At 41.8% G+C, this 26,183-nt stretch overlaps 1 protein-coding gene across 2 annotated transcripts in view; it reads right to left on the bottom strand.

Moving 5' to 3' along the window:
• inpp5a (inositol polyphosphate-5-phosphatase A) overlaps positions 1-26,183 on the bottom strand; it is a 571,171-nt gene that overhangs the window by 195,804 nt on the left and 349,184 nt on the right. For both annotated transcript variants that reach the window (XM_078564917.1, XM_078564916.1), the window contains exons 5-6: positions 12,698-12,761; positions 8,827-8,930 (exon numbers count right to left, since the gene is read on the bottom strand). In XM_078564917.1, the coding sequence (XP_078421043.1) occupies positions 8,827-8,930; positions 12,698-12,761 (168 nt within the window). The remainder of the gene's footprint in view (positions 1-8,826; positions 8,931-12,697; positions 12,762-26,183) is intronic.

The following is a 26,183-nucleotide window of genomic DNA, read 5'->3' as shown; positions in this document are numbered from 1 at the left end:
AATTTTAATTGAAATGAGAGTCTGGGTATTAGTGGATCTGTATAGAGTATTCTCTTCTCCCCTCACCCCTTCCATCCTCTCCTTCAACATTAATTGTGAAAATCTCATGGATTTTATCTCTTCAAAATCAAATTCATCCACACAACTGTCTTCTAGCAACAGTTCTTTTTTCTGCCCCTGCTCCTGATAGCTACCCATTCACTCCCCTTCCATCTGCAATTACTCTCCCAATAGCCAAGCTCACTTCTTCCATGAGGCCTTGCTCCTGCTCTCTCAATCCTCTTCCCAATCAGATCTTGACTATTCAACTAACCTTCATGCTTCCTGAGAATGTTGATGGTTTTCCGTCCTCGAGCACTGCCCCCTGTGCCTTTCAAAGCTGTTGTTATCATCTCCACCATAGAGGACCTGACCCAAGGCCCATCTGTCCTCCCCAGTTAATATCCCAGCTCTAGGCTCCCTTTTCTTTCTAAGGCTCTTCAGTGTGCTATTGTTTCCCAGCTCCACGATCATCCATCCAAAAGTTTCTGTTCAAATCACTCTGGTCTGCCTTCTGACACCACTAAGACTGCCCTGAAGAAAATCACAAATTACAGCCTCTGCAACTGTGTCCATGACATTTAATCCTTTATTTTTCTCTGTACAGAACTGGACATGATTGATCACTCCTCCATTGACACTGCTCTGTTACCCAATTCCGCTGGCTTGCCCTTCCACACTTGGCTGTAAGGGACAGCCTGAGGTCACAAAAGGCACTAAATAAATGCAAGACTTTTTGTGCTTAGTCTTGGCTGCCAAAAAGCTGCTCATTGCTTCCAATTGTAAGTTGAAGCTGAGGACCCAAGAACACATTGTAATGTCCAAACACAGAAACAGTGCAATTATTATTCCTCCAACCAGCAGATGAGTTAGTTAAAATCCAGTCTGAAGCATCTGCTGATGTATATGTGGACGTTCTCCTTTATGAACAATGCACTTTTGGGAAGGGAGAAACATATAAGGCCAATGAGGGCAGCTTTGGGCCAGTGGAGAAAGGTGGACAGGGCAGTCAGTGTGGACTCCAGGATCTCACTCACTACATCTCAGTGCACAATGCTTAGTCATCTTACCAAGGCAGAAAAGGTAAAAGCAGTCAGCCACACCATCTAAGAGTACACTCTAGTGCACACTGTGAGCTCACGCTGACCTCCCTCTACTGTGCTAAAAGTAGTTCGATAGTTACCATCAATGTACTATAAAGCCCCAGCCTTCACTGAGGCTCACATCCTTCCATGCATTCATTCCATAAAATGCCTTGTCTAGAACATCATTGTGAAAACTACCCCTCTCCTTGGTATGCAATGCTGGAGTACATGCAGCAAAATCCCAATGAGTCAAATCCCAGGGGATCCACCCACACATTTGCATCAAGTGTAGCTTCCTGATAGCCAAGGAGGCCCCATTCCCACATGAATGCATCTTTATGTAACCCGATATGCCTACAAATGTAGCCTATGCCAAAAACAACAGATCCAAAATACCAAATGAAACACAGTAAAGCAGCAAATGTGTGAAAAAGTCTTTATTCAATTTGTTCACACCTTACAATGGCCTGACCTTGTAAAAGGCTGGAGCTTTGCATTGAAAAATGTCAGGAGTTAGCTCCAGAAAAAAAATGTTCTGCTCAAGCGAGTGGGCAGGTATTCATCAGAGTCTTCAGGGTCATCGGCCTCCTCGGGCTCCTCAGTTGAAGAACGTATTGCATCTAAGATTGCATCATCGGTCAGTTCTATCGTGCAGCGTATAGCATTGTCCACCTCTGCGTAAATTTCCATGGTTGTCTCCATGTCAGCCTCCTGCAAGTGAGTGACAAGTGTCTTGTCACCGGGTTAGTTGGCCTCACCCTGCTTCTCCTCATTCTCAATGCCTTGTGCAGTCGTAGCCTGTTTTAACCCAATCTCCGATCGACAACACTTTTAACTTCCTCATAGGTTTAGCCATATTCGTGGGCTTTGCAAGTCGTTTTACAGGGAAATCTCAATGTCACATGATGGCTTGCCTAGTTCACCATGGCTTTTGAACTCTTGTGTGGTCTAAATCCACTCTGATTGGTTGGCACAGTCATATGACAAGCTGAGACAAATTGGGCTTATCTGGAGTTACCAGTGTGGGATTTTGGCTCATCACAGGCATCATTCTACGGCGTTTGCTATTCTGTTAGCAGGAATGGTTGACGATTTTGACATAACTGGAATTTTGTGCCATCTGAGTCTCACTCGTGATTTCACTGTATTGCAAAATTGTGCACTCAACCATTAACTTTTTCCAGAAAATTGTGAGATCACCAAATTTTGTAATTGTGCACTCTCAGCACACACCAAAAGACCAACAAGTGCAGATCATTTTACCTGTGATTATTGCTGCAAGAATTTGTTCTCACACTCATTTTGAGCTCAGTGTTACATCTCAGTGTTGCTCCTCATCATGTTAATTTAATACTTTTCATCTTCCTTCTCTAAGGTTAAGCAGCATTACAGCACAGAGGATTCATGTTGTGGTGGCAGCTGCGCTAGGCTCAGACTATGAGCCCCCTAAGGGGAGGCAGCTCTGCACAACTTGGGGGAGCAAGGTCATTGAAGATGTTGGAGATGAAGAAGATGAGAATGAGATGAAGATGATAATCGCTCCACCATTGGTGGCTGTGCCTTCAGTTGCCTAGGCCCTAAACTCTGGAATATCCGCCTCCCTTTTGTAATATGGGTTCTTTAGATGTCTCAATGATGAGATCTTGAGTCTTGTATATTTAAACATGAACCCTTTATTGTTGATCTTTAATTATTTACAGATCCTAGGTTGCTGTCATGAATGGTGTTGCTTCTCCCATGCAGGCTGCTTCCAAAATGTTCTCTCTGGACTGTTCTCTCAGTCTATTACCATGTCACTCTGCACATCATACCATAGGTGGTGCTATTCTCCAGTCCCACATTAACCCTTGCTCCACTGAGCACCTTTACATTACAATGGCATGCAGGTACATACAACATCATACAACACACCCCACCTTCCTTTCCTGCTTTCAGGCACTCCTTAAAACCTACCATTTTGACCAAGCTTTTGGTTATCTGACTTTATCTCCTTATGTGACTGGTGTCATATTTTGTTCTATAATGCTCTTGTGATTTTTTTAAATTAAATACGCTATAAAAATATAGGTTGTTGCTGTTTTTGAAGTGAGAGAGTATATACTAGCTGCACTTCACCAGGACATTCTGCCTCTCCCACAATTGTACACTTTGTAAACTGTCAGTGAACCATATCAAAAAGCCCTCATGTCACACTTTCAACTGAGACATGTGTGAGCTTTGCTCCTTGGGAAACTATTCCACCATTCCTCTTTTCCTCCTCTGAACTTGTCACTGCGGATAAAAACAAGCAGGCCCCTCAACATGTGACAATGTTAGCTCAATCCATGTCCAATAATGTTTCACAGAATTATTACAGCACAGAAGGAGGCCATTCAACCCATCGTGTCTGTGCCGGCTCTCTGAATGAGCAATTCACTTAGTGCCATTCGGCCGCCTTCTCCCAGTAACCCTTCACATTCCTCCTTTTCAGATATATGTCTAATTCCCTTTTGAATACCTCGATTGAACCTGCCTCCACTAGGCCATCATCTCCCTGGGGGAAGCACGAGGCAACTCAGGAATTCAGACCCTATTGCATCATTTCACAATGGCTGAGCTCCATCATTCGATGGGTTCCTGATCGCGATCCAGTGATCCTTGCCGGAACAGCAGGTTTGTGGATATTGTCTGATGATACAGTTAGATTTCAAATGGATGAATGGTCTTCAATATGTGGCTGTTCAACAGGATTAATGAAAAAAAGCTCCAGTAAAAAGCTGAAGAGTGCGGCCATTATCTCCCAAAGTTTTCACTTTCTGCCACAAAGAATGCTTTTTAAAAATTCATTTTTGGGATGTTAGCATCATTGGCAACTGGATGGGCAATAATCCAATTTATTGCCTGTCCCTAACTGCCCTTGAGAAGGTGGTGGTGGTGAAGCTGCCTCCTTGAACCGCTGCAGTCCATGTGGTGTAGGTGCACCCACAGTGCTGTGAGGGAGGGAGTTCCAGGATTTTGACCCAGCGACAGTAAAGGAACGGCGATCTATTTCCATGTCAGGGTGGTAAGTGGCTTTTAGTGAACTTGCAGGTGGTGGTGCTCCCATGTGTCTGCTGCCCTAGTGGCTTGGAAGGTGTTATTGAAAGAGTCTTATCAAGTTATTGCAGTGCATCTTGCTGCATCAGTGCATCTTGCTGCATCAGCGCATCTTGCTGCATCAGTGCATCTTGCTGCATCAACGCACATTGCTGCTACTATGCACCACCGGTGGAGGGAACGAATATTTAATGTGGTGCCAATCAAATGGGCTGTTTTATCTTGGACGGTGCTGAGCTTCCTGAGTATTGTTGGAGCTGCACTCATCCAAGCAAGTGGAGAGTATTCCATCACACACAGGCTTTGGGGAGTCAGGAGGTGAGTTACTCACAGCAGAATTCCCAGCCTCTAACCTGCTGTTGAAGCCACAATATATACATGGTTAATCCAGTTAAATTTCTGGTCAGTGGTAACCCCGCTTCCCCCGCCCCCTCCCCCCGGGATGTTGATGGTGGCAGAGTCAGCTATGCTATTGAATGTGTAGGGGAGATGGTTGGATTCTCTCTTTTTGGAGATGGTCATTACCTGGTACACGCTGGCATGGTCCATTCCGATCACAAAGGCAGTGTACCAGCTCCCAGGAAAGTGAGCCTTCATTTGTATGACAATATCCTACTGGTTGCAAACAGGCTGCTAACAGGCAGTTGGTGCCTTTTCCTATTGACACACATTGGGACAGTAATAAAGGGGCATATACAGCCATATGCGTATCATTCTTCGTCCATGGCATCTCAAGACATGATGTAAAGATGCAGTACACTATATTGTCACCAATGGTCTTCCATAGGGAAGCTGATGAAATTGTTAGCCCAAGTCATAGCCTGCTTGATGCATCTGTGTACAGCTGTTTGGTTTATGTTATAGGTGGCCCCAGTGCGTGTCCCAAGTAACCCAGTAACACAGATGTTTTGGGTAGTGGTGACCAAAAAGCCACTGGCAGAACGTGCACATGTTGGAGGTGGGCATCATATCCTCTTGTAGCATATGGCACTACTCCTTCATAAAATGAAGCTTCCACAGGTTTTGCTGGTTGGTTAAATAGTTATATACCCTGCTTGGGGCGTATTGGCAAGTGTACATCCTCTCTCCTCTTCTTCTTTATCGAAGAAGCAAAGGAAGACTGAAATCCCTAGTATGGAATCCAGCATGCCCTGTGGGGGTGAGGTGGAGTGTGTGAGGGAGGTGTGGGGAGGCTGGGGCAACAGAGTGGGAGGGTTGTGGAATAAATGGCAGCTCCTCGCCAAATGACAGAAAGACAAATAACAAAGTAGTTGGCAATAGCAGGAAAAAAAACCTACAATAACTTTTCAACAAGATCATCCCTGTAAAATATTACCACTTTCAAAGTAGCACTGAGCCATCTGGGTGGCAGTTTTATATGATAAATTATGACTCAGCATAAGTATGGTGAAAATAATGCAAAATGGGATGGTTGACATCACCATGTCATTATTTCCTCATTTACTTGTGACTACCATAAATATCATAAGTCAAGATTAAGGATGGAAACTCAAGCAGGCAAAAAAGTGGACTGGAGTCAATAAGACCTTAGGCTACTTATTTCCCTTACATAAATGTACACATGCCTACATATAAGCAGCATGGTAAATCCTGGCTGCCCTGTCCTCCAGTAGAGTTGACTTTCCAGTCATTAGAACAGAAGATGCAGCATTACACTGTGCAAGGAATGACAGGACACAAGTTCTCAGCAGCAGTTTCCACACGAGATTTCTAATTTTGACCAGGCTATCATATTGAGCAATGTGTAAATGCTCCTCCATATCAAGGGAATCGTAAGAAAAACAAGACTGAAAGGCGAGGCGATCAAGGCTTTACTCATGTGCCTCTTAGTGGTTAGTTAGAGAGTTACAGAAGGCTTAAATCAAAGCTTTTTTTGGCCGTTTGAACCATGAAATAGTGCATGTTGCGGTAACCATAAAAAGAAAATAACAGAAAAGAAATCCTTCTAGGTTGAACCTTGTGCCTGCCTGTTACATAATTACAACTGAACTGACAAATCGGAGATCTAAAGTCACCTTTTCACTTCCTCCTCAGTTTCATAAAACATTCAAAGTTGATGCAAAGAAATGGCCCCACAAATGTTTTTTTCAGTACTTTCAGTAGCTCTCTTCATAGTAATCCATCTTTTTGATGGCAGTTACTGAGGGGGGTGGGGAGGGGGTTTGGTATAATTTAAAGCTGGAATTACCGATCAATTTAGCAACACTGAGTGTAAACTGGGCTTATATTCGTCTTCGGTGAAGCCTTTCATCAGTCTGCAGTGTTAAATAAAAATGAACGTGAAAAATCCCATGTAGTGCAAGTCAGTATCCCTTCTTTGCACAGCAGATGGATTATATACAGGCTGTTTCCTTTATTAAAAGATGACATAAATCATTATTGAGAAACTAGGGACCCCTACAAGGTTATCCCTGTACAGCTTTGTTCACGAAAGGTTCACATTAAAGCATTAGTGAAATTAATTCATCTTTCATAAGAGCTTTGAGCAGTATCCATGATGTATGATAACCACCAATTTCTCACTACCGGCAAAAATTATTCAGGTCTGATAGACTACACAAATCTGTTCTTTTTAAATAGCCTAACATTATCTCAAGTGCTGGTCCCAAAGGCATCATTTGAGATTCATATACAGCCAAGAGGTACAATAAATCACCATGAAAAGTTTTGTTAGTTTTATATGCAGTGAATTGTAATTATTTTGGATTGCATTATACCTCAATCAATGTAATTACTTTTAGATCATCTTTAAGCAGCAGTAATAAAGAGAAAGAAATCAGTCTTAAACCAATTGAGAGGATCGTTTGCATATCTGTCAGTTGCAGAATGGAACAGGTTATTACTAAGATGGAGAGCGGTGTACTCTGTCTGATATATTTACCAGTTACAATTATTCTGTCTTATTTACATCATTGAAAGCAATATTAAATTATCAACCATAATAGGACAGGTTTTGATTTATATAGTACTTTAAAATGATGCAAGAGATTTTGGGACATTTTTAAAAGCATAATGGGGAAGCTTTGCAAAAACTTAATTGGCAGGGAAAGGATACTGAGCCTAAATTATTGAAGCATGTCTACTCCAGGTTTCAATTAGCCAGAGCAGAAGCAAGGATATAAGCAAAGAAACAAATACTGTCTTTGTATGCACTATGTACGCATGTTATCACACATGTGGTCTGTCCAGTTATGCTGCTGTGAGTTATTTCATGACCCAGAAGTAATGTTTATTATGTCAGATGACCTCAGGTCACTGTGGTCTCAAGCGTCATCAGTTTTTTTAAAAACACTTTTACTGTTACTGTTATTTTTATTATTACTGTTCTTCAGTGTCCAAACTAACACAGCAGAATTAGGAGTTGTGAGATAAATTATGTTACGATGTCCATAGAGACCGATAGCTTTTAAAAATGATTTGAACTTCCAGTCACTAACTGAAAGAGTGACATAGCAAGATTTCACATTTTAAAACTTTCACTGTAACAAATGACTAAAAAAAACTATTGCCTATCAACTATTTTCTTTTTTGTAGGTAACTTATACATTAAACTACAGAAAGGAACATTCCCCTTTTATATATTTAGATTGATCACCCATCGCACTTTCCACAGAATTACAGTCCTTTTAGCAAACAGTCCACAGTTGCTCCAAGCTTCCAATGGGTTCCCATATCCCCGCTTCGCTGAGTAGTCTTTTCGAGAGACCCCCTTCAGGCACTTTCCTCAGTTTTTGAAGAGTTTCCTTGGATCCACCACCAGCAGTAATGCCTGTTCTGATAATTCTTCTTCTTCATGGCTATGCCAGGACATATCTCCCTCAAATCATAGAAGGCTGCAGGATGTATTTCTTTGACAAGAGACCACCTCCCTCCCGTATTTGGCTGTGTTAGTTCACAAAGTCAAATAGCCTTTTCTCTCTGATAACCTCTGTTGTCTGTCTGATGATATTCATTGATTTGTAGGGAAGTCTGTAACCTGATCTCCAAAATGGCTTCCTCTGTCCTTGTCCCCATGGCAAGGTGAAATACATTAACCTTGCATTCAGGTAGAAATGTTGATTAGCTTTCTTTGATCCCAACTCCCGTTCCTCTTAGAAGTAAATGGACAGTCTACAGCAGAACAGTTTACAACCCGGTACCTTCAACACCTTTCTGGGACTTAGGGAGACTCAGAGTCTTCTTAGTGTAAACCCAGAGACTGTTGCCATTATCTCCAAGCGCAAATACCTTGCACCTTCTTCTCTGTAAAACTATCTAAGCCTTCCTTTGATCTCTAAAATCAAACCACCCATGCTTAATGTCAGGTAGAGTTCAGAACAGTTCATATGACCCCCTTTATTTATCCTAAATTTAAAACTACAGTCCCAAAATATAATAATCTTATAAAACTCATAACTTAAAAATAAAACTAATTCACAGAATGATGGCAAGAAGAGCATAAGTGATCTACCCCTAATCTCTTGCCAAACTTGCTCAGCAAATCATTTTCATGCATCTATCCTATTTGACAGACTGTTGAATAGCGATTTCCCAGATGTACAGGAACCTTTACAATTTTACAATTTAACTTTGTGCATTATGTGTTGCAAAAGACTGTACAACTTACCTCAGGAAAGTAATCTTGTGGAAATTTCTCCTTTTCCAGCATAGGTGTGCTTTCTAACGTTTCTGAGTAGATTTCTTTACCTGTTACTTTTTTGTACTTTTTAGCTTAAAGAAAAGAAAACACATAACATAAGTTTCATCTAACAAATAGCTGTTTTATTAAGAACAGTATGACTGGTTATTCTCAATAGAACATTTTTCACTGATTCTGCGAGTTGCCTATAGCTATGCCTGGTGCTAAAGAATCTTTTATAATAAATGAAGGTGTTTGTAAGTAACATTCTGTATATTTAGTTCGAATCAGCTTCATACATTCTCTCATAGATCCTGGCTTTAACAAATGTTAACACTCTTGATATAATCTTTTTTACTGTTAAAGGAAATTCTCTGCAACTGCAGAGTTAGAGGAGAAATTTCCTTTTCACAATCACAAGAACTTCCTCCAAACCTCTTCCATGCATCTGCTGTAACTTCGGCACAAAGTCAATGGGCACCCCATTTACATGCACAAAAGGAATTTCTGCCAAAGTTACAGCAGTGGTGGAGGAGCAATGAGGAAACTTCCCCTGGGTAGGATTGGTTTTATTTTAAGCTACAAGTTTGGTTTTTCCTTCCTTGAAGTCTGGGCAACCCTTGTGGTGATATTCACTTCCTCCGAGATAAATTAGTACAGAAAACAGATAGTGTATGTGGCATGCAACAAATCGGGTATCAGGCCTTAAAAGAGGCCATTACACTTCCAGCAGCATACTTTACACATCACATCCTGGGAAGCAAATTATGATTGGCTCAAATATTGTACAGATGAAAGACTAAGGAAGCTAAGTTGAATAGCCCCCAAAAAGAAGCACAGTGATTGTGATGTGCAATTAACTTGCACCTATTGATTGTAATGTAGGCTGCAGGCCAACTTTCTGCTGCTTTCTCATTTCAATGATTTCAACATCTAGCTAGTGCTAACAACACTGTTGATTGGCTGGATACACAACAGGCGGTCAATATCGTGACTGGTTAGAATCGTTTAAAGGTGAGGTGCATTAAGGCAGCTGGAGCTGGTGCTGTGAGTTATGGACTGAAGAGAATCTGGCCTGGGAAAGCATGAGGAATGGTGATATGAGGTGGGAGGAAAGTGCTCAAAGAGAAGTAGATAAATGAATGAAATAGAAAAGGTGATAGAGAAAGGGCAGGGAAATGGGCTTTCCAATGGATATTGGAGCCAACTGATCTCCTTCTGTGCCATAAAAAAAATTATGGTGATATGAATGTCTGAACTATATACAGTTAGTGAGAATTTAAGCAACTCAAGTTTTGGAATTTCACAATTAGGTTTAACTATTAATGTGATGAAATTTAAATTGTCCACTAGGAGACCTCCTGTGGTACAGAGGGGAGTTGTTTTACAGATGCACAAGTTATTTGTTGGCAGCCTCAGTAGATCTGCCAATAAAAAGGACAAACAAATACTTGGTTTTGTTTCTAGGTTCACTAGGATGTTACCGTGGATTGAGAATTACTATTATCAAGAGGGACTTGAGAAATCAGAACATTTCCTTAAAAGGTTGAACAGGCTAAGGGACACTTTGATATAAGTCTTCAGGCTGAATTTTCCCAGCCCATTGGTGACAGGCTGGGAAACGTGAAGTATGGCAATATGACAGGGAAAGGCATCAGGAGAGGAATCCAACATCTTCCCGCTACAATGGCATATAGCCAGCAGCGAGAACCTTGGTGGTGCAGCCGCCCTCTGGGTGACCAACTGAGCCTCTTAATGGTCCAATTAAGGGCCACTTCCTGCCCCCATAGGCAATTTGACTCCATTAGGAGGGTCTGCCATCATGTAGGGAGACCAGCAGGTTCCCATGGAGAGTGGCTCTATAATGGGTGTTCCCATGGAGAGGCCCTCACCAACAATGGTCATCCTCATACCCAAGGCACTACCCCTCATGGTGGCATTGCTGTGGCTGCTGAGCTGTCGACCCTCTGATTAATTGGCTGTCACCCCAGGGCCCTGCTGGCGGCTGGAGCAGGGCTGCTTCTCGCTCTCGTCCGCAGAGGCAAGACTTCTTCCGAGGCCTTCAAGATTATGAAAGGTTACAGTAGGGTAAATACATGATGACACAAAATGTGATCTCACGTAAGAGACTGTAGTGAATGGGAGGTAACTAACATTCAGAATTGATTTTATTCTAAACACCAACAATGAACTGGAGAACTTGCACGTTTTGCAACACAACCATACAGTCAAATACTGGGTCTTGATCTGCAGTTCTATCTGCTGGGAGCGAATCAGAAGTCAATTCTGTCTGTATCAATAATCCGTTCAAAGATTATTCCTAAATCAATAGAGCAATAAAAGTAAATATCCATAATTTCCTGAATATGATAATTTAATATAGAAGGGGCAATACAGTAAATTCAAATCTACACTGTGTTCAATAGCCTAAATATATTTCAGTGACAAAAGAAATTAAACTAACACTAAATAACTTAATTTTACAGTCAGGAAAATGTTACACTATGGAATAAGGGCAGGGCATGTAACACTTTAAAACGAAATGCAAGTATTTATATAATTGTGCAACCTAATGCTTTTTGTAATGCCACAAATGTTCTTCATTCCTGATGCTTTGTAGATTAAGGCACCTCCCTTACACCTCAAGGAAAGGCTTTGTTTTCAATTAAATTTTTTTGTGGAAAAAGCCTTAATTTATATAGATTTTTCTTTTCCCACCTATTTCCATTATTTTTAAATGTATTTCCATCCATTGTTTTATCTCTACCTTTCAGCCTTTTTCGATTCCTTCACCCCACCCCACCCCCACTAGGGCTATCTGTACCTTGCTGGTCCTGCTCTCTACCCTTAATTAGCACATTCCTCAGATAATATCACCACCTTCAACACATCTTTGTCCTTTTGTCTGTGACATCTTTTGGTTATCTCCACCTATCACTGGCCCTCTATCCAGCTCTTCTTGTCCCAACCACCCACCCCCCCCCGCCCCCCATAAACCAGCTTATATTTCACCCCTTTTCTATTTTTCTTTAGTTCTGTTGAAGAGTCATGCGGACTCGAAACATTAACTGAGCTCCTTTCCACAGATGCTGCCAGACCTGCTGAGTTTTTCCAGGTATTTTTGTTTTTGTAATCCCTACTAGGCAAGAAGTCCAGGGAGTCAGTTTACTCATTTAAAAAATAATTCTGTACGCTCAGAATTTTGTTGCATAAAATACAAGTACGTTCCGGGGTACGGTGGCTTAGTGTTTATGCTAACGGAGTAGTAAACCTGGATTAATGATCCAAAGTTTAACGAGTTTAAAGCCCACCATGGTAGCTGGGAATTTAAATTCAATTGATTAATTAAATCTGGATTTAAAAGCTAGTATCAGTAATGATGGCTATGAAGGCAGAGATTGTCATAAAAACATGCCTGGCTCATTAATTTCCTTTAGGGAAGGATATTTGCTGTCTTAACCCGTGTGGCTTCTATGTGACTCCAGACCCACAGCAATATGGTCGAAATTAACTACCCTCTGAAATGGCCTAGCAAACCATGTAGTTGTATTCAAGAAGGTGGTTCACCACCACCTTTTTAAGGGCAGTTAGGGATGGCCAATAAATGCTGGCCTTGCCAGTGATGCCCACAGCCTGTGAATATATATATTTTTAAAAGTTCATGAATGTACGTGAACAATGTAACTTACTTGTGCTTTAAGCATTTCATGATATTAAGCAATGAGTCAAATGTGCCATAAGTAAACATAAGCTTAAAGACACTTAATCCAGTGCCAAGTACAACACATTAACTTTAATGGTGAATATAGAATTGGGCCCACTATTTGTAATCTTATAATAAGTAGTATGCAAAGGTTACCTTTAAAATCAAACTGATAGGTATTTTTCAAAGACTCATGAAGAAAGTAAAGATTTCCTAAAGCCTGCAAAAGAAACACAAGTTTTATTTAACACTGATTAATGCAATATTTGCAAAAGAATAGGTACTTTCATAAAATTAACATTTTACAAACACATTTTACTTAATTGTTCCTTCAATGCATGCCTGTTTCCACCATATCACAAGCATCATATCAAGTTTTCTGTCACACTTGCACCTGATTGGATCAGATTCCATATTCCTAAGACAGCACCAAATCACACCTGAACAGGTAAGCATGGTATCAGTCAGCAGGCAGCAAGTGAAAACCACTCATCAAAATATTCAAGAAGGTGCAAATTGGCAGACAACAACATTTATGAAAGAAGTTGTAGCAATGAAATCACATCCAGATGTTGCCAAATTGTTTTGCAAACTTAAAGCTCAGTTTGAAATCCTTAATTGGGTCTTAAAATATTTAGTTGGGCTTTGCTATCTTTTTTATGTAAATCCCTTGATGTTTCCTGTTTGGCTATTTTCCTTGTCAATCATGTTTAAGTTCCTCCTCTTTTCATCTTGGCTCCAGAAAGCAGTTAGCTTGCTCCTTGCATTGGAGTGAAAAAGCCCAGAGATCTATGAGGTAAACTATGATGTTCTTAAATTTTTCTGAGTTATATAAATCGATAGCGATACACAAGTGGTTGCTTTTGTGCAATTAATGTTTGTTAAAGTCGCCATATGTTTACTTGGTATGGAAAATTCTGCAAGGCTGCACCCTCAGAGTGATGTTTTGCGAGGTGGAAGCCCAGATTGGAGACAAGGCGATAAACACTATAGTACCAATTCTCCAATTCCTATTCCCAACCAGCAAAGCGTACTCCAGAAATGCTGATTAAATTTACCTTCCTATTCCTCCCTTAGTTATTTTCATCAAAGCAAAACATAAACTGACCAATTTTTTCTGAGGTAGTTTTCCTGGAAAGAGTAAGTTTGGTTACAATAGCCGAGAGCTGTTTGCGGCATCTTAGGCAAGTGGCAAATTTTGAAGTGGAAGCTCTATGGTTTATAATATATTTGCAAGTGGTTACTCAGTTGTATGTTTATAATGTATCTTTAGAATATATTTGTCAGTGGCTGTTGCAGTTGCCATTTGTTTATACCACAAATTTGAAAATAATGATTATAGAGGGGGGGATTTATCTATGTAACCATGGTAATGATTTATTAATTTACCTGGAGTGGATAAAGAAAATCAATCAAAAAAATACATTCAATCTCTTAAAAACTTCTTTCCAAACTCTTCCTTCAATTCAGAGCCCTTGCCATTTGCAACATTGTAACCTTTAACTCATGGTAAGCAATGCTGTGGAACAGAAAGTTTCCCCTGATGTTATCCACAATGAGCTGGAAGTTTTATAAGAAAGGATTATTTGTTCAATCCTATCATCAGGGGGTCTAATTCATCAGCATTGGTTTAATCGGGTTTTGGCAGTAATTGAATGGATGCTGGGTTCTAACCTCACTTCGAATAGCATCTCAGGATCTAGGAAGCTGGAATGTTGGGTCACATGGTTCATGGCTTATCAGAAAGGTGCCACCTCTGACAGTGAAGCTTTCCCTCAGTGCTTCATTGAAGGTTATGGGCAGGATTTTACCGTCGGCGAACAGGGGGGCGGGGCCTGCTCGCCGACGCGGGATGACGTCGGGCAGAACCCTTGACGTCATCCCGCCCCATTTAAATCTTCAGGAAGGCGGGGGCACAGCGAAATCAGCTGCAGGCCCACCGACCTGTCAATGGCCAATTGAGGTCATTGACAGGATAATTGAAACAATTAAAGGCCCTGCCCGTCCAACCTTAAGGTTGGCGGACAGGCCAGGAGCCCCAGCGGGCTTCTTAAAAAACATGAAACCTCATCCACCGGTGGGATGAGGTTTCATGTAGGGTTTAAAAAAGTTTATTAAAGTTTCAGTGAAATTTATTAACATGTCCCATCTCGTGTGACATTGTCACATTGAGGGGGACATGTTAAGGATTTTTTTATTTTTCTATTTTTAAAGTTTATACAGCTGTCAGCGATCTCCCTGAGGCAGCACTTAGCCTCAGGGAGATGTGCGCTCTTTCGTGCGCATGCGTGAAAGAGCGCACTCTTGCATTTGGGGAATCCCCCCCTGCCCGCACAGGAAGCACATTGCGCTTCCCACCGGGTGTCACGCTGGGCTGGCCTTGATTGGCCCGCCCACTTAAAATGGTGGCAGGGCCTGCTCTCCCGCCGGGGATTGAGTCAGGCCCACCCGCCCGGCAGGCAGAAAATTCTGCCCATTATGTGTTCAAGTCTCTTGAATCCATGACCCATGGAAATTATCATTATAAATATTAACAAAGATCATGACAAAAACAATAAGAGAGCTGATTGGCATTGGTGGAAAATGAAAAGTAGCGGATTGTCCACCCATTGGGCACATTCTGTTTGTGCCAGGTGGAGCGTATAACAGATGAACAACCTGCTCTCAACCACTGTTGAAAGTTAAAATTAGCTCTAAGGTTTCTGGACAGGAAGATTTTTGACTGTTCACTAGTTGATTTCCTGCGACACACATGAAGCCAAGACCAAGGGCAGGATTTTCCCTGTGGGTTTCTGAACCCTGCCATCAGGTTGAACTGTGGATCAGAAGCCCGCACTGTGTGGAAGACAGTCCCTCACTGATATTCCCCAAAGCGACCAATTATTGGCCAAGAGGTTGGTGGGGGGGGTGCAGCGGCAGGGGGCACACACTCTCGATGCTGGAGGGCCAGTCAGAGGCCTTCCAGCTTGAAAGCAGCTGTAGGCTGTGATGGTGGTCAGTAATGGAGAGGGTGCTTCAAAATGGAGCAGATTGCCCTCTCTTCACTGTTTTGAACTTGTAACAAAAAGGGTTTTGCAGCCAAGCCACCGCTGTCTAGAGCCTGCCTGGAGCGCTGGAATCTTGTCTGCTTCTGGGAGGCCACTTCCAGGCAATTAAACTGGCTCTTACTGCCTGCGGGAACCTGGAAGCCAACTGGAAAATCTCAGTCGGCCTCCATTCATAGGCCTTAACTACTTTAACCAGCTATCCACCATATGAGCGTGGGAAAATGCCCCGGGAGAAGGATGGAGCCAGGGAATTGGTGGCACTATATTTAATGTCCACCCTCCTCTGATGCCAACCCCATCAGGTGCAAAAAAAAATCAAGTCCCAAGTATCTGACCCAAGTGAAAATGGAGACAATCTGTATCATTGTGATTCACAATATCAGAAAATCAGTTCCAGTTTTGAGAATTTAAACTGCAACATAAAATTTCTAGTGTCTTTCAACCATATATGTTAAAGCTTACAGTATTGTGCCTTGAACTCATAGTTATGTATTTCTTAAATCTCCAAATGTCGTGGGATTCAACAGATATGTTTTGTTCAAAAGACTGGAAATCAGTTTCTTTAGTACTCAACCCAAGCCTCCAACTTGCATGGTGATGATTAAGGTATAGTTATTTACTCACTATGCTTCATCCAATAAGCTCATTTTAAGTATATCATTTTGAAAAAGGTGCATTACGTATTTTTGTGGATACTATACAACGGGACAGGGTAAGATAGCAAAGGATAGAAACTCAAGTCCTGTGCCCACCCTCTTCATCTTTTGAATGATCCTTTAGTTTAGAATCAGGGGTCAAATGGACTTTCATTTATGTAATGCTAACCGAAGTGCTATTTCACTATTTCACTAGGACATTCCATTGACCTTGTTGACACTTCCTCTCATGATTGCGATACGGTCGACTGCCTAAAAACAACTCCCATGCTCCAGCCTTCAGATCTCGCACTCACCATTTGAGTGATGGAGAGAGAGCCTGCACAGACACATTTACATATAGCACACACATATCACTGCAATTTCTTCGCCATTCCCAGGTCCACAGATCCCTTGTTGCACACAAAACCTGCTCTCACTGAGTCCAGGCTGAAGGAATCATTAAAGCAAAGGATTCTATGAAGGACAGTATTGCAGATCTCAAGTTTTCCATTATTTCCTCATGCATTGGCTTGGGTTCAGAAAATACAACTGATTTTGCAAATACAAATTTCACTGAGGTATCTTCACAAATAACGAATTTCTGCATTGAGCAACAGAGAAATAAAGTGCAAAAAAGAATTGGAAATGCTGGGTAAAATGGCAGCCATTATCACTGCAAGTGTGTCAAATTACTATAAACCACAAGAGGCCAAAATATTATTTTCTTTCCAAAGAATGATCATATCAAGGGTTTCTTTGTTAGTTTTTCCGAGAATATAAAACTATATTATGGAAAAGTGGTCTCTTGAGGAAGCAACTGAAAAGGAAGTAATTTAGCTATTTTTTTTCCCCTGACCACACTCACTGGGAAAACATTCACACAGTCAGAGTTCTGTCTCAGTAATCGCTGCATTATTTATGAGAACCTGCACATCTTGAGATTAAACATTTGCTGATTTGTCAAAAGCCCAAACATGAGGTCCTGCCCATCTCCTTGACATATTAGTTCATCCAACGCAAAATACCGTCATATATTTAATTGATGAGTACACCTTCTGGTGACCCAAACACACTGCACCAGGCTTTCTGAAGGTGGCAAATGAGGAAAGCCAGCAAGAAATGGCCTGTCAGATAACTCAAGGTGAACTGCTTTTGAGACAAGGACGGTCCCAGGTATGGGAAAACACTGTTTCTATGCTGATAGGAAGCACTTTTAGGATCAGACCTAGCACAGTATTAATAGAATAGATTTGATATCGCTTGGCATAACAGAATAGTTTTATGAAATGAGGTTACAGGGATAACTGTAATGTAATGTAAAGTGAACATATATCAGACCCTTTTACCAATGACAACAGTGAGAGGAGGTCCTATAAAGTGCACTATGCTTGGCAAATCAACCTCTGCAAAGTTCTGATCATTCTCGCCTCTCACCAATAGCATGTTACTTTTTTGAGGGCAGGTGTGCTATCACTTTCAGAGTTTCTGCTGCTCACGGACAAATAATTGAATTTATGGTCTTGAAATCAGTCCTGGTTGGATTGCAGAAAGCAGCATTTTGGGACAACCTCAGGATAATGTCTCACACTAATTGGACTTAAGATTGTCTGGTGAACAACTCCAATGCAGCATTTAAAAGTGGCCAGGCAGTGAAGTGGGACTTGTTAAACTTATGCAGAGTTTTGAAAAATATTTTAAGAGAATGGGGATCCGAACCACATTCTCAGCAGTCGTGCTCTGCATGTGTGGCAGTACAAATTTCATAGTTTCTCCTGAGACAAGGAACACCATTTATAGCCTGTGGGATAACTAGGGTGTTGTTGGCACTCTGGCATGACCAAACGTATCCTAGTAATGAAGTAGAACCACGGTCTTTATCAGCAAAGCTTGTGGCTTAATTTATTCTTTTTACCCTGGAAAATGTAAAGACACGACAAAAATGCAAGAGCTGGAATTTTGGGGATCAGGGCCACTTGGGTAAAATGGGGGGAGGTGGTTTGCATAGTGGCATTGTCACTGGACTAGTAATCCAGGGACCCAGGGTAATGGTCTGGGGACCTGAGTTTGGATCCCGCCACAGCAGATGGTGAAACCTGAATTCAATATAAAAAATAACCTGGAATGAAAGTCTGATGATGACCATGTATCAATTGTCATAAAAATCCCTCTGGCTCACTAATGCCCTTTAGGGAAGGGAATCTGTCATCCTTACCTGGCCTGGCCTACATGTGACTCCAGGCCCACAGCAGTGTGGTTGACCTTAAATGCCCTCTGAACAAGGGCAATTAGGAGTGGGCAATAAATGCTGGCCTAGCTAGTGACGCCCACATCCCATGAATGAATTTTTAAAAAAGGCAATGTGGAGAAGATGGATGGCAATGAAGAGGGGAAGAGTGGGAGTGTGACTGCTGGGGTACTTTTCCTATGTGTTGGCTTGATTGATTTGTTGGAAATTCAAATGTTATTTCTTTTACTTTTCTATAGATTAAAAATGTATTAATTGTGAAATATCAGGTGTTCAATATTAACCAGAATGCATTCAATATTTGGGGGGGGTGGGCACAAAGAGCGGAGGGGGCGGGGTGGGGGCAAGTGTGGAATTTTGTGCCACCGGCTGGCGTGCCAGCTCCAAGAAAATGGCCTGGGAGTGGGATGAAGGCGGGATGGGGTAGCGGCAGGGCTACCTGCCCACAAGCTGTGGGTAGCCAATTAAGGTGAGCAAAGGCCTATTGTCAATGGCTGTATGGGAGTTTGCAGTTGGCCTCGAGGGCAGTGGGAGACATGGCACCTACATGAAGGTGGCAGACCATGAGGCCAGTGCTCCAGGCAGCAACGGAAGCCCTCACTGCCTTCCTGACTTCAGCAACTGTCGCAGGAACACCCACTCTTTCCAAGCACAATGGTGATCCAGCTGCAAAAGACTCTTTTTATTTTAGATTTTAAAAAATTGGGGCACCCTCTCCCTCACTCACCTCTAATGGGCATCCTGCTGCTGCTTCAGTACTGAAGAGTCTCCTTTAGGCCCTAAGCATTGGCAGCCAGCACACTGCCCTTAAGTGGATGGCAAACCCACCCTCTGGCCACTAATTAGCCAATTTGAGGAAAATCACAGGTGAGTGACTGTTCCCCATTTGAGCCTGGTGGCAGGGCATAGAAAGGAAAATTATTCCACGGATCTCTCCAGAAATGTATATTCAACATTTGGATTGTTCCCTTCAGGTCTTCGTGTACTTGTGTTTGTTTTATCTACAACACAAATGAAGGGACATGATGTATGACTACACCTCAAGTCACAATGCCCAGGTGACTACTTGTTTGCTGACATAGTCAATAAGCAGATCCATTTTTGAGGTAGCACCTTTATTGAAGCTATTGGTCAGCTTTTGCTAGTTTTCTAGGTTGGTTCATGTACATTATTCACAACTACTACATGTTCTAATCACTGAACCCTAACTGCTCCAATTTATTTTATAAACATCCAAAATAAAAAGCAACCTGACATGGGACAGAAAATATCAGTTTCTCGAGTTATTGCAATTCATTTATGCTTTAACAGAGTGACAGCTGTGTCCATTTGATGCTAATTTAAACCATTGCCATGTGCTTTATGTCTTGGGACTTAAGTCTCTTAAGCCACTGCAAAACACGGCCTTTGTATTCTTGGTATGAAATATTATTATTACACCCTGTCATAACTTGCCAGGTAATGAAGACGCTCCTTTATATCTGGCTGTACAGTCATATGATTATATTTCTTGTCCTGTACGACTGGTTATTTAAATCGGAATTGTCCAGTCAGCAGAGCAGAACTTACAGGCATCAACTGTCCAATTCCACTGTGGGGGAGAGCGTTCCTTTCTCAATATTGTGAAACTAGTTTCTTTTGGCAAACTACTTCCAATTAACTGTTGTTATCATCATTTCAAGTTTAGAATGAAAATAATTTTACCAAAAGGTAACAGTGATCACAACATTCAAGACCTTTTCCTTTTGCTGAATGAAGCTAAGTCTTCTTTACATGCACTTCCATTCCCTCGTGAATTCGCACAAACAATAAAAACTGGAGATGGCATCACAAAGGCAGTTGAACAAAATAAAATGGAAACAAGACTGCATTACATTCTTGCTTCTTGGGGAGTATTCCCAGTCTGGAAAGCCTAACATTTCATATTAATGTTAATATTTGGAAGCATTCCCTTACCTTCAAAAATTAAATTATAACTGCAACATTTGAAAATCAAGTGTGAAGGAAATACCGCCCTCATACATAACTCAGGATGAAGGACTCAACCTTGCTTTCCTAAACTAGTTTACACTGAGGTCCAAACCCAGTATCGGACTGATATAGATTAAAGTATTTGAAAAAATGAATGCCATATCATGGCTTAATTCCAAATGTCACAAACATTCACTGGGGGCACCCTTCACTGGGGGCACCTTTCACTGGGGGCACCCTTCACTTGGATTACCATGTTTTTTTGTTAGTGAACCTTCCTGTCACTAGATTATAAGACTGAAAAAGTAAACAAATACATTTGGCCTATAACATTGACATTTTAGGCAAAAGTATTTTGTTCCATGTTTCCCCAAAAGATATACAGGTGACCACTATTGTGTAAATGAGACTACAGTTCAAAACTGAAGGTATATTGTAATAAATGCTCCATTTGTTAGATACGTACATACCTCAGGAATCAAATTTAAGTACATGATAATACTTATTATTTGTTGGGGATCTTGGGTAAACTCTTTCATTTTCCACACTTTATATCCAAATGTGTTAACTGTCACAGTAGCAGGTAAAGTATTTGTCAGCCTACCATTAATAAAGTCTGGTTAATGGTTCTAGGCCTTGAAATCCTGGTGTCCAATTCGTCCAGAAGTGCAACAGAGCAAGACTGCCATGTATCAACGGAAAGAATTATAGACCTTGTGCCAATATGAGGGGGTGGACCAATTAACATAATCCTGACGGATGGCTCACACCTGTAAGCATGTCAGAAGCGCCTGACCAGCAGCAAGGGGAAAAACCAGATGAGCACCATACCAAGGCCTGTTGCTCTGAGGATGGTCCTGTGGACTGTTTGGGTCAAAGAGGAACAGCAATTAAAAATTTCAAAAGCTCCTCAAGGAGTATATGGATATTCTTGGAGTGGTAATCAAACACCGCTGGGATTGAATAACATAATGCTGTCCAAAGGACTATACTGGGCCCTCGGTGGACCTTATACCAACTCTAGCAAGGCTGTGATTGACAAAATTTAAGGGTAGGCAGCATTTTCCCGTTGGCGAGCAGGGTGTTTGCCGACGCGTAAAATGACGCGCGGTGACATCGGGCGGGTGTCCCAACGTCACCACATGTCATTTAGATAGTCAGTTTGTCAGATGCGCAGCCGAGTTAGCTGCACGCCCACCGAACTGTCAAAGGCCTATTAAGGCCTGTTAAATGTAATTAAAGTAATTAACTGAGCTGCCCATCCAATCTTAAGGTTGGCGGGCAGGCGAAGAGCCCAGGCGGCTTTCGCATTTTTCATGAAACCTCATCCACGGGCGGGATGAGGTTTCATGCAGGGTTTATTATTTAAATAAAAAATTTTGAAATAAATAATGGACATGTCCCAGCTTATGTGGCAGTTTCACATGAGAGGACACGTCCTTAAATATTTTCCCCACCTTTATTCAAATTTCCACAACTTAAATAAATCTCCCTGAGGAACCTCTGTGCCTCAGGAAGATCTCTGCGCTCTTTCGCGTGCATGCGCAAAAGAGCACAGGGAACCACTCAGAGAACCCAACCCCCCCCCCCACCGCCTGCACAGGGAGCGCTCAACGTTTCCGGGCGTGTGTCACAATGGGCGGGCCTTAATTGGCCCGCCCAAGTAAAATGGTGGCGCGGACCCAATCGGGGGCGCTGATCGGGTTCGCGCCGGCCTCTGCACAAGCCCCCCAACGGGGGGGAAATTTATGGTCATAGTTGTGAGGGCCGATGAACACCAGCAAAGATAATTGATAATGGGAAAAATAATACTTCTAAACTAACTTTCACACCCACATTGACCTGCATTTTAAAATGATATCAGCAGATCTCCTATTGTTCACAGTAAGTCCGCTCACCAATGGTCTTTGCCTTACGTCCGTTTCCACCATGCATCGCCACTTTGACGTGGTGGAGCAGTTCACGTGCTCTGGCGATTCTGTGAGCGATGCCATCAGGAGCTCCTTGCTCTTGGTAGGGCCAACCATGGTGGCAAGGATCAGCGGGGGAGGTGCTGGACAAAGTGCGGTCCAAAACGTCCTCAACAGCAGAACAGGTGAAGGGAGACTGTGCATCTGACTGGCTGCGAAGGTGGAAGAAGGCTGCAGCAGTAACATGGTCCTGGTCATCGTGGTTTGACACGTCACCAAAACCTGACTACCAACCCATCAAGATCATGTGGACAATGACAGCGCCCCCAGGTCAACATGTTAACAAGGTCACAGGCAGGCTCCTACCAGGTTCCATTTATCAAGTCCGATGGCAATGGAGAATTGGTGACAGAGACAGGGCTTTGAACCTGGGAGCCCCTAGTTAAGAATCTGCACACAGGCCAAGATGCATGAAGGTTGTTGGACACCTGTTGGGACACAGGTGCCTTTAGGCAGCATTGCCTTCCAGAATAGGATGTTGGATGCACTGCCAAAATTCTCCAGGTGTATAAATGAAAGACTCATGACACTTTACCTACAACTCAGCCAGAACCAATAAGCCAGTGTAACCAGTGCTTATGCACTGACCCTTGACTCTGATGAAGATATTAAAGAAAAGTTCTACTCTGATCTTGATGAAGTCCTCACTGCCATCCCAAAAGAGGAAACTATTATCTTTCTGGTGACTTTGCCAGGGTTGACTGTGACTCCGACAACATTGCCATGATCAGTTTGCCACTTTGTCCATCTTCCCTAACTATCTTGTTCTTTTACCCTCTTCTATGATGTATGTATCATCCTGCAATTTATCTTTCTATTCTTTTGATCAGCATCCCTGATCTCTTTTCTCCACTTTTCTCCTGATGGATCTGAGTCTGTTGCCCAAATTTCTTTGTATGATATTTTAATCCATGAATTTTTACTGACTTTGCGAACTGATCTCTGTCCTGTCTAGCACTGATTTCTGATCACCAGTCTCTCTTTCTTTCTTTCTGACTTGATCTCTTTCTCTCTCCACCCCCATCTCTTTATCTTGTCAGTTCACTTTGTCTTTATCACTCAGTTTCTGCGCCCTGCTACTCTTGATGCTCTCTCTTTGCCACAGTGTCTTTGGAGCTCAAACAGCAAGGCCACAAAGAAAGGTTCCTGTCAGGTTGGTACCTAATGCCAGTGTTTGGGGCAGGGGACAAGGCCAGTTGACTGCATCCAGGCCAGTGTCAGAGTCTGGATGCTATTAGGCATTTGGTGGGGGAATAAGGATTGAGCCAAGGAGAAAGATTGGCCCTTCCGGCTGCAGAAGGGTAGCTAATGAAACAGAGGTAGTTTAGGACAAAGGTAGGCAGTGCTGGGAGAATTTGAAGCCAAAGACAAATTGGCCTTAGGTCAAGAAGCACAAAGGAGCTGGCCCTCAGGAGCAAAATAATGTAAGCGGCAAGATTGGAAAATTTGAGCTGGCTGCAGGCTGGAGGCTGAGTTGCAAAACCACTACAAAAAATACAGTTCAGGTTGGGGCCACCGTCCGATCCTTGGGCAGTTGAGAGACCAAGAGATACACAACAGTGCTACCTATAATAAAAAAGCATAACCACTACAGAGTAAGTTATTCTTAAGTACACAGGCATTTTGGTTAGGGACCTGGCATTACTGCAGGTATGAGAAATGGTCAGGCATAGCACCGAAAATAAGCTTAATAAGTAGGAACATACTTTATTTTTCACTCTTGGTCAGTTGGAGCGTTCATTAGGACCGAAGCATTATACTCTGCAAATATGCACAATGTATTCTCCTGCTACTGAAGTAAAGTTCAGTGGTACCCAGCTGCATGCCCAATGTACAATTATTACTTTATTAAAAACAAATCTCTTGTGGTCCCACTTTCAGTAAATCAGTGGAAGTACTGTTTTTAAGACAGGAACATTACGCTGTGGAAAACACAATGAGGAGAATTTCTTCCAAGTTTCCCTTGACCAGGCACCATCACTTTGGAAGAGGGTTGGCAGAAAGTCCAGTACACACATCTCCATGACAGTTAAGCAGGAACATCGCAATGAATGCATGATTCTGCTGTTAAAGTGTAGGTGTCTGTCCTTTTTAGGGCAAATTCTAACTCACGTTAAGTAAACACAAGGTGAGTTCATTGAAAGGAGAATTGCTATTTCGGTTGGAGATCAGAATTCTGCCTTTGTTTGTGGGAAGGTCAACCAAGAGCGTATAGAAATTATGCCTGGGTGTTTCCTGCCCCTGAAGAGTTTTCTGTAAGTTGCAAATGACAATCTTTGTTTCTTGACAATACTTTTCCTGGATATATGGGATTTACATATAAATCCTGCTCTTATCCCCTAACTTATAACCCTTGTATTTTCTTTAATACTGTCATATCTCACAAGCCCAATCTGTACACCATTGTGAACAAATAAAGGCAAAGCTCTATTTGACATGCCATTTAATTTTTTTGTGTTATATAGCTTTCTTCACTCATTAGTATTTTGTATCTCTTTAAGCGACAGGATAAAGGGCTAAGAGTTCTACTGAATAATTTCAATATAACTGAAAATTATACTGACAGAAAATTATTTAATTGTTTGTGGGATGTAGCCAATATTGATTAGGCAGCATTTATTGCCCACTTCTAATTATCCTGAGGCTAATAAGAATCCAGCACATGATTTCAGCTGTGGCCCACTTGGTAGCACTCTCACTTCTGAGTTCAAGCCCTACTCCAGGGCTTGAGCAGAAAAATCAAGGTACAATACTGAGGGAATGCAGCACTGTCAGAGGTGCTGTTTTTGAGAAGAGGCATTAAACTGAGTCCTCAACTGCTTGTCTGACACTACTTTGAAGACCAGGGGAGTTATCCCAGTGTCCTGGCCAATATTTATCACAAAGACAAATGATCTGATCATCACATTGCGGTTTGTGGGAGTTTGCTGTGCACAAATTGGTTGCCACATTACAAGTGACTGCACTTTAAAAGTACTTCATTGATTGTAAAACAGTTCGAGTAATCTGGTGGCTATGAAAAACATTATATAAATACAAGTCACGTGTAGACCAGACCAGGCTTTCTTCCCTGAAGGGCATAAGTGACCCAGTTAGGTTTCTTGCCACTAGCCCATTAGCAGGTTTTTTTGGTTCAATTTCATAACTGATTTCTTGATCTGTACTATAGCCACTAGGCTGCCACACTCATTAGGGCAGGAATTTTCAACAATGCAGCTCCTCCTCTGTACTACATGGAATTGCCAGACTAAATTATTGCACAAGTCTATAGTGAAGAACTCCGATTCAGAGTTGACAGTGTTACCCATTGAGCCAAACTAATATTTATAGCTCCACTTATTCCCATTTTCCATATTAAGGTAGTGAATTAAAGAGAACACAGAATTTACTGCCATAATGGAGACATTATATAAGAGGCTAGTTCTTGAATGAAGTTGTGCATTTAAGTTTAGAACTCACATGCAGTCTACAAATAACTATGTAACTATCAACAGATAAGCACCAAATGTGCACGTAGCTGTATAAATATTTAAAAGTCAGAGTTCAGAACAAAATTGAGCAATGAAATGTTTTTATACTTTGTGTGTCATTACTAATGATGAATGGATTAGTAATCACGATCAAAGAATATTAATTGGAAAATGCTCTGCTGACAGGAAGTCTTGATCTCTTAACAATAGCATATGTCAACTGTATGTTTGTCACGTCTCATTTTATTGATTTCCTGCCATTTTAATTAAAACCATATTTTACATATTTATAAACCTCACT

This window comes from Cetorhinus maximus, chromosome 20 (assembly GCF_964194155.1).
Source record: "Cetorhinus maximus chromosome 20, sCetMax3.hap1.1, whole genome shotgun sequence".
Lineage (NCBI taxonomy): Eukaryota > Metazoa > Chordata > Chondrichthyes > Lamniformes > Cetorhinidae > Cetorhinus > Cetorhinus maximus.
This window is presented reverse-complemented; position numbering and strand designations above follow the sequence as displayed.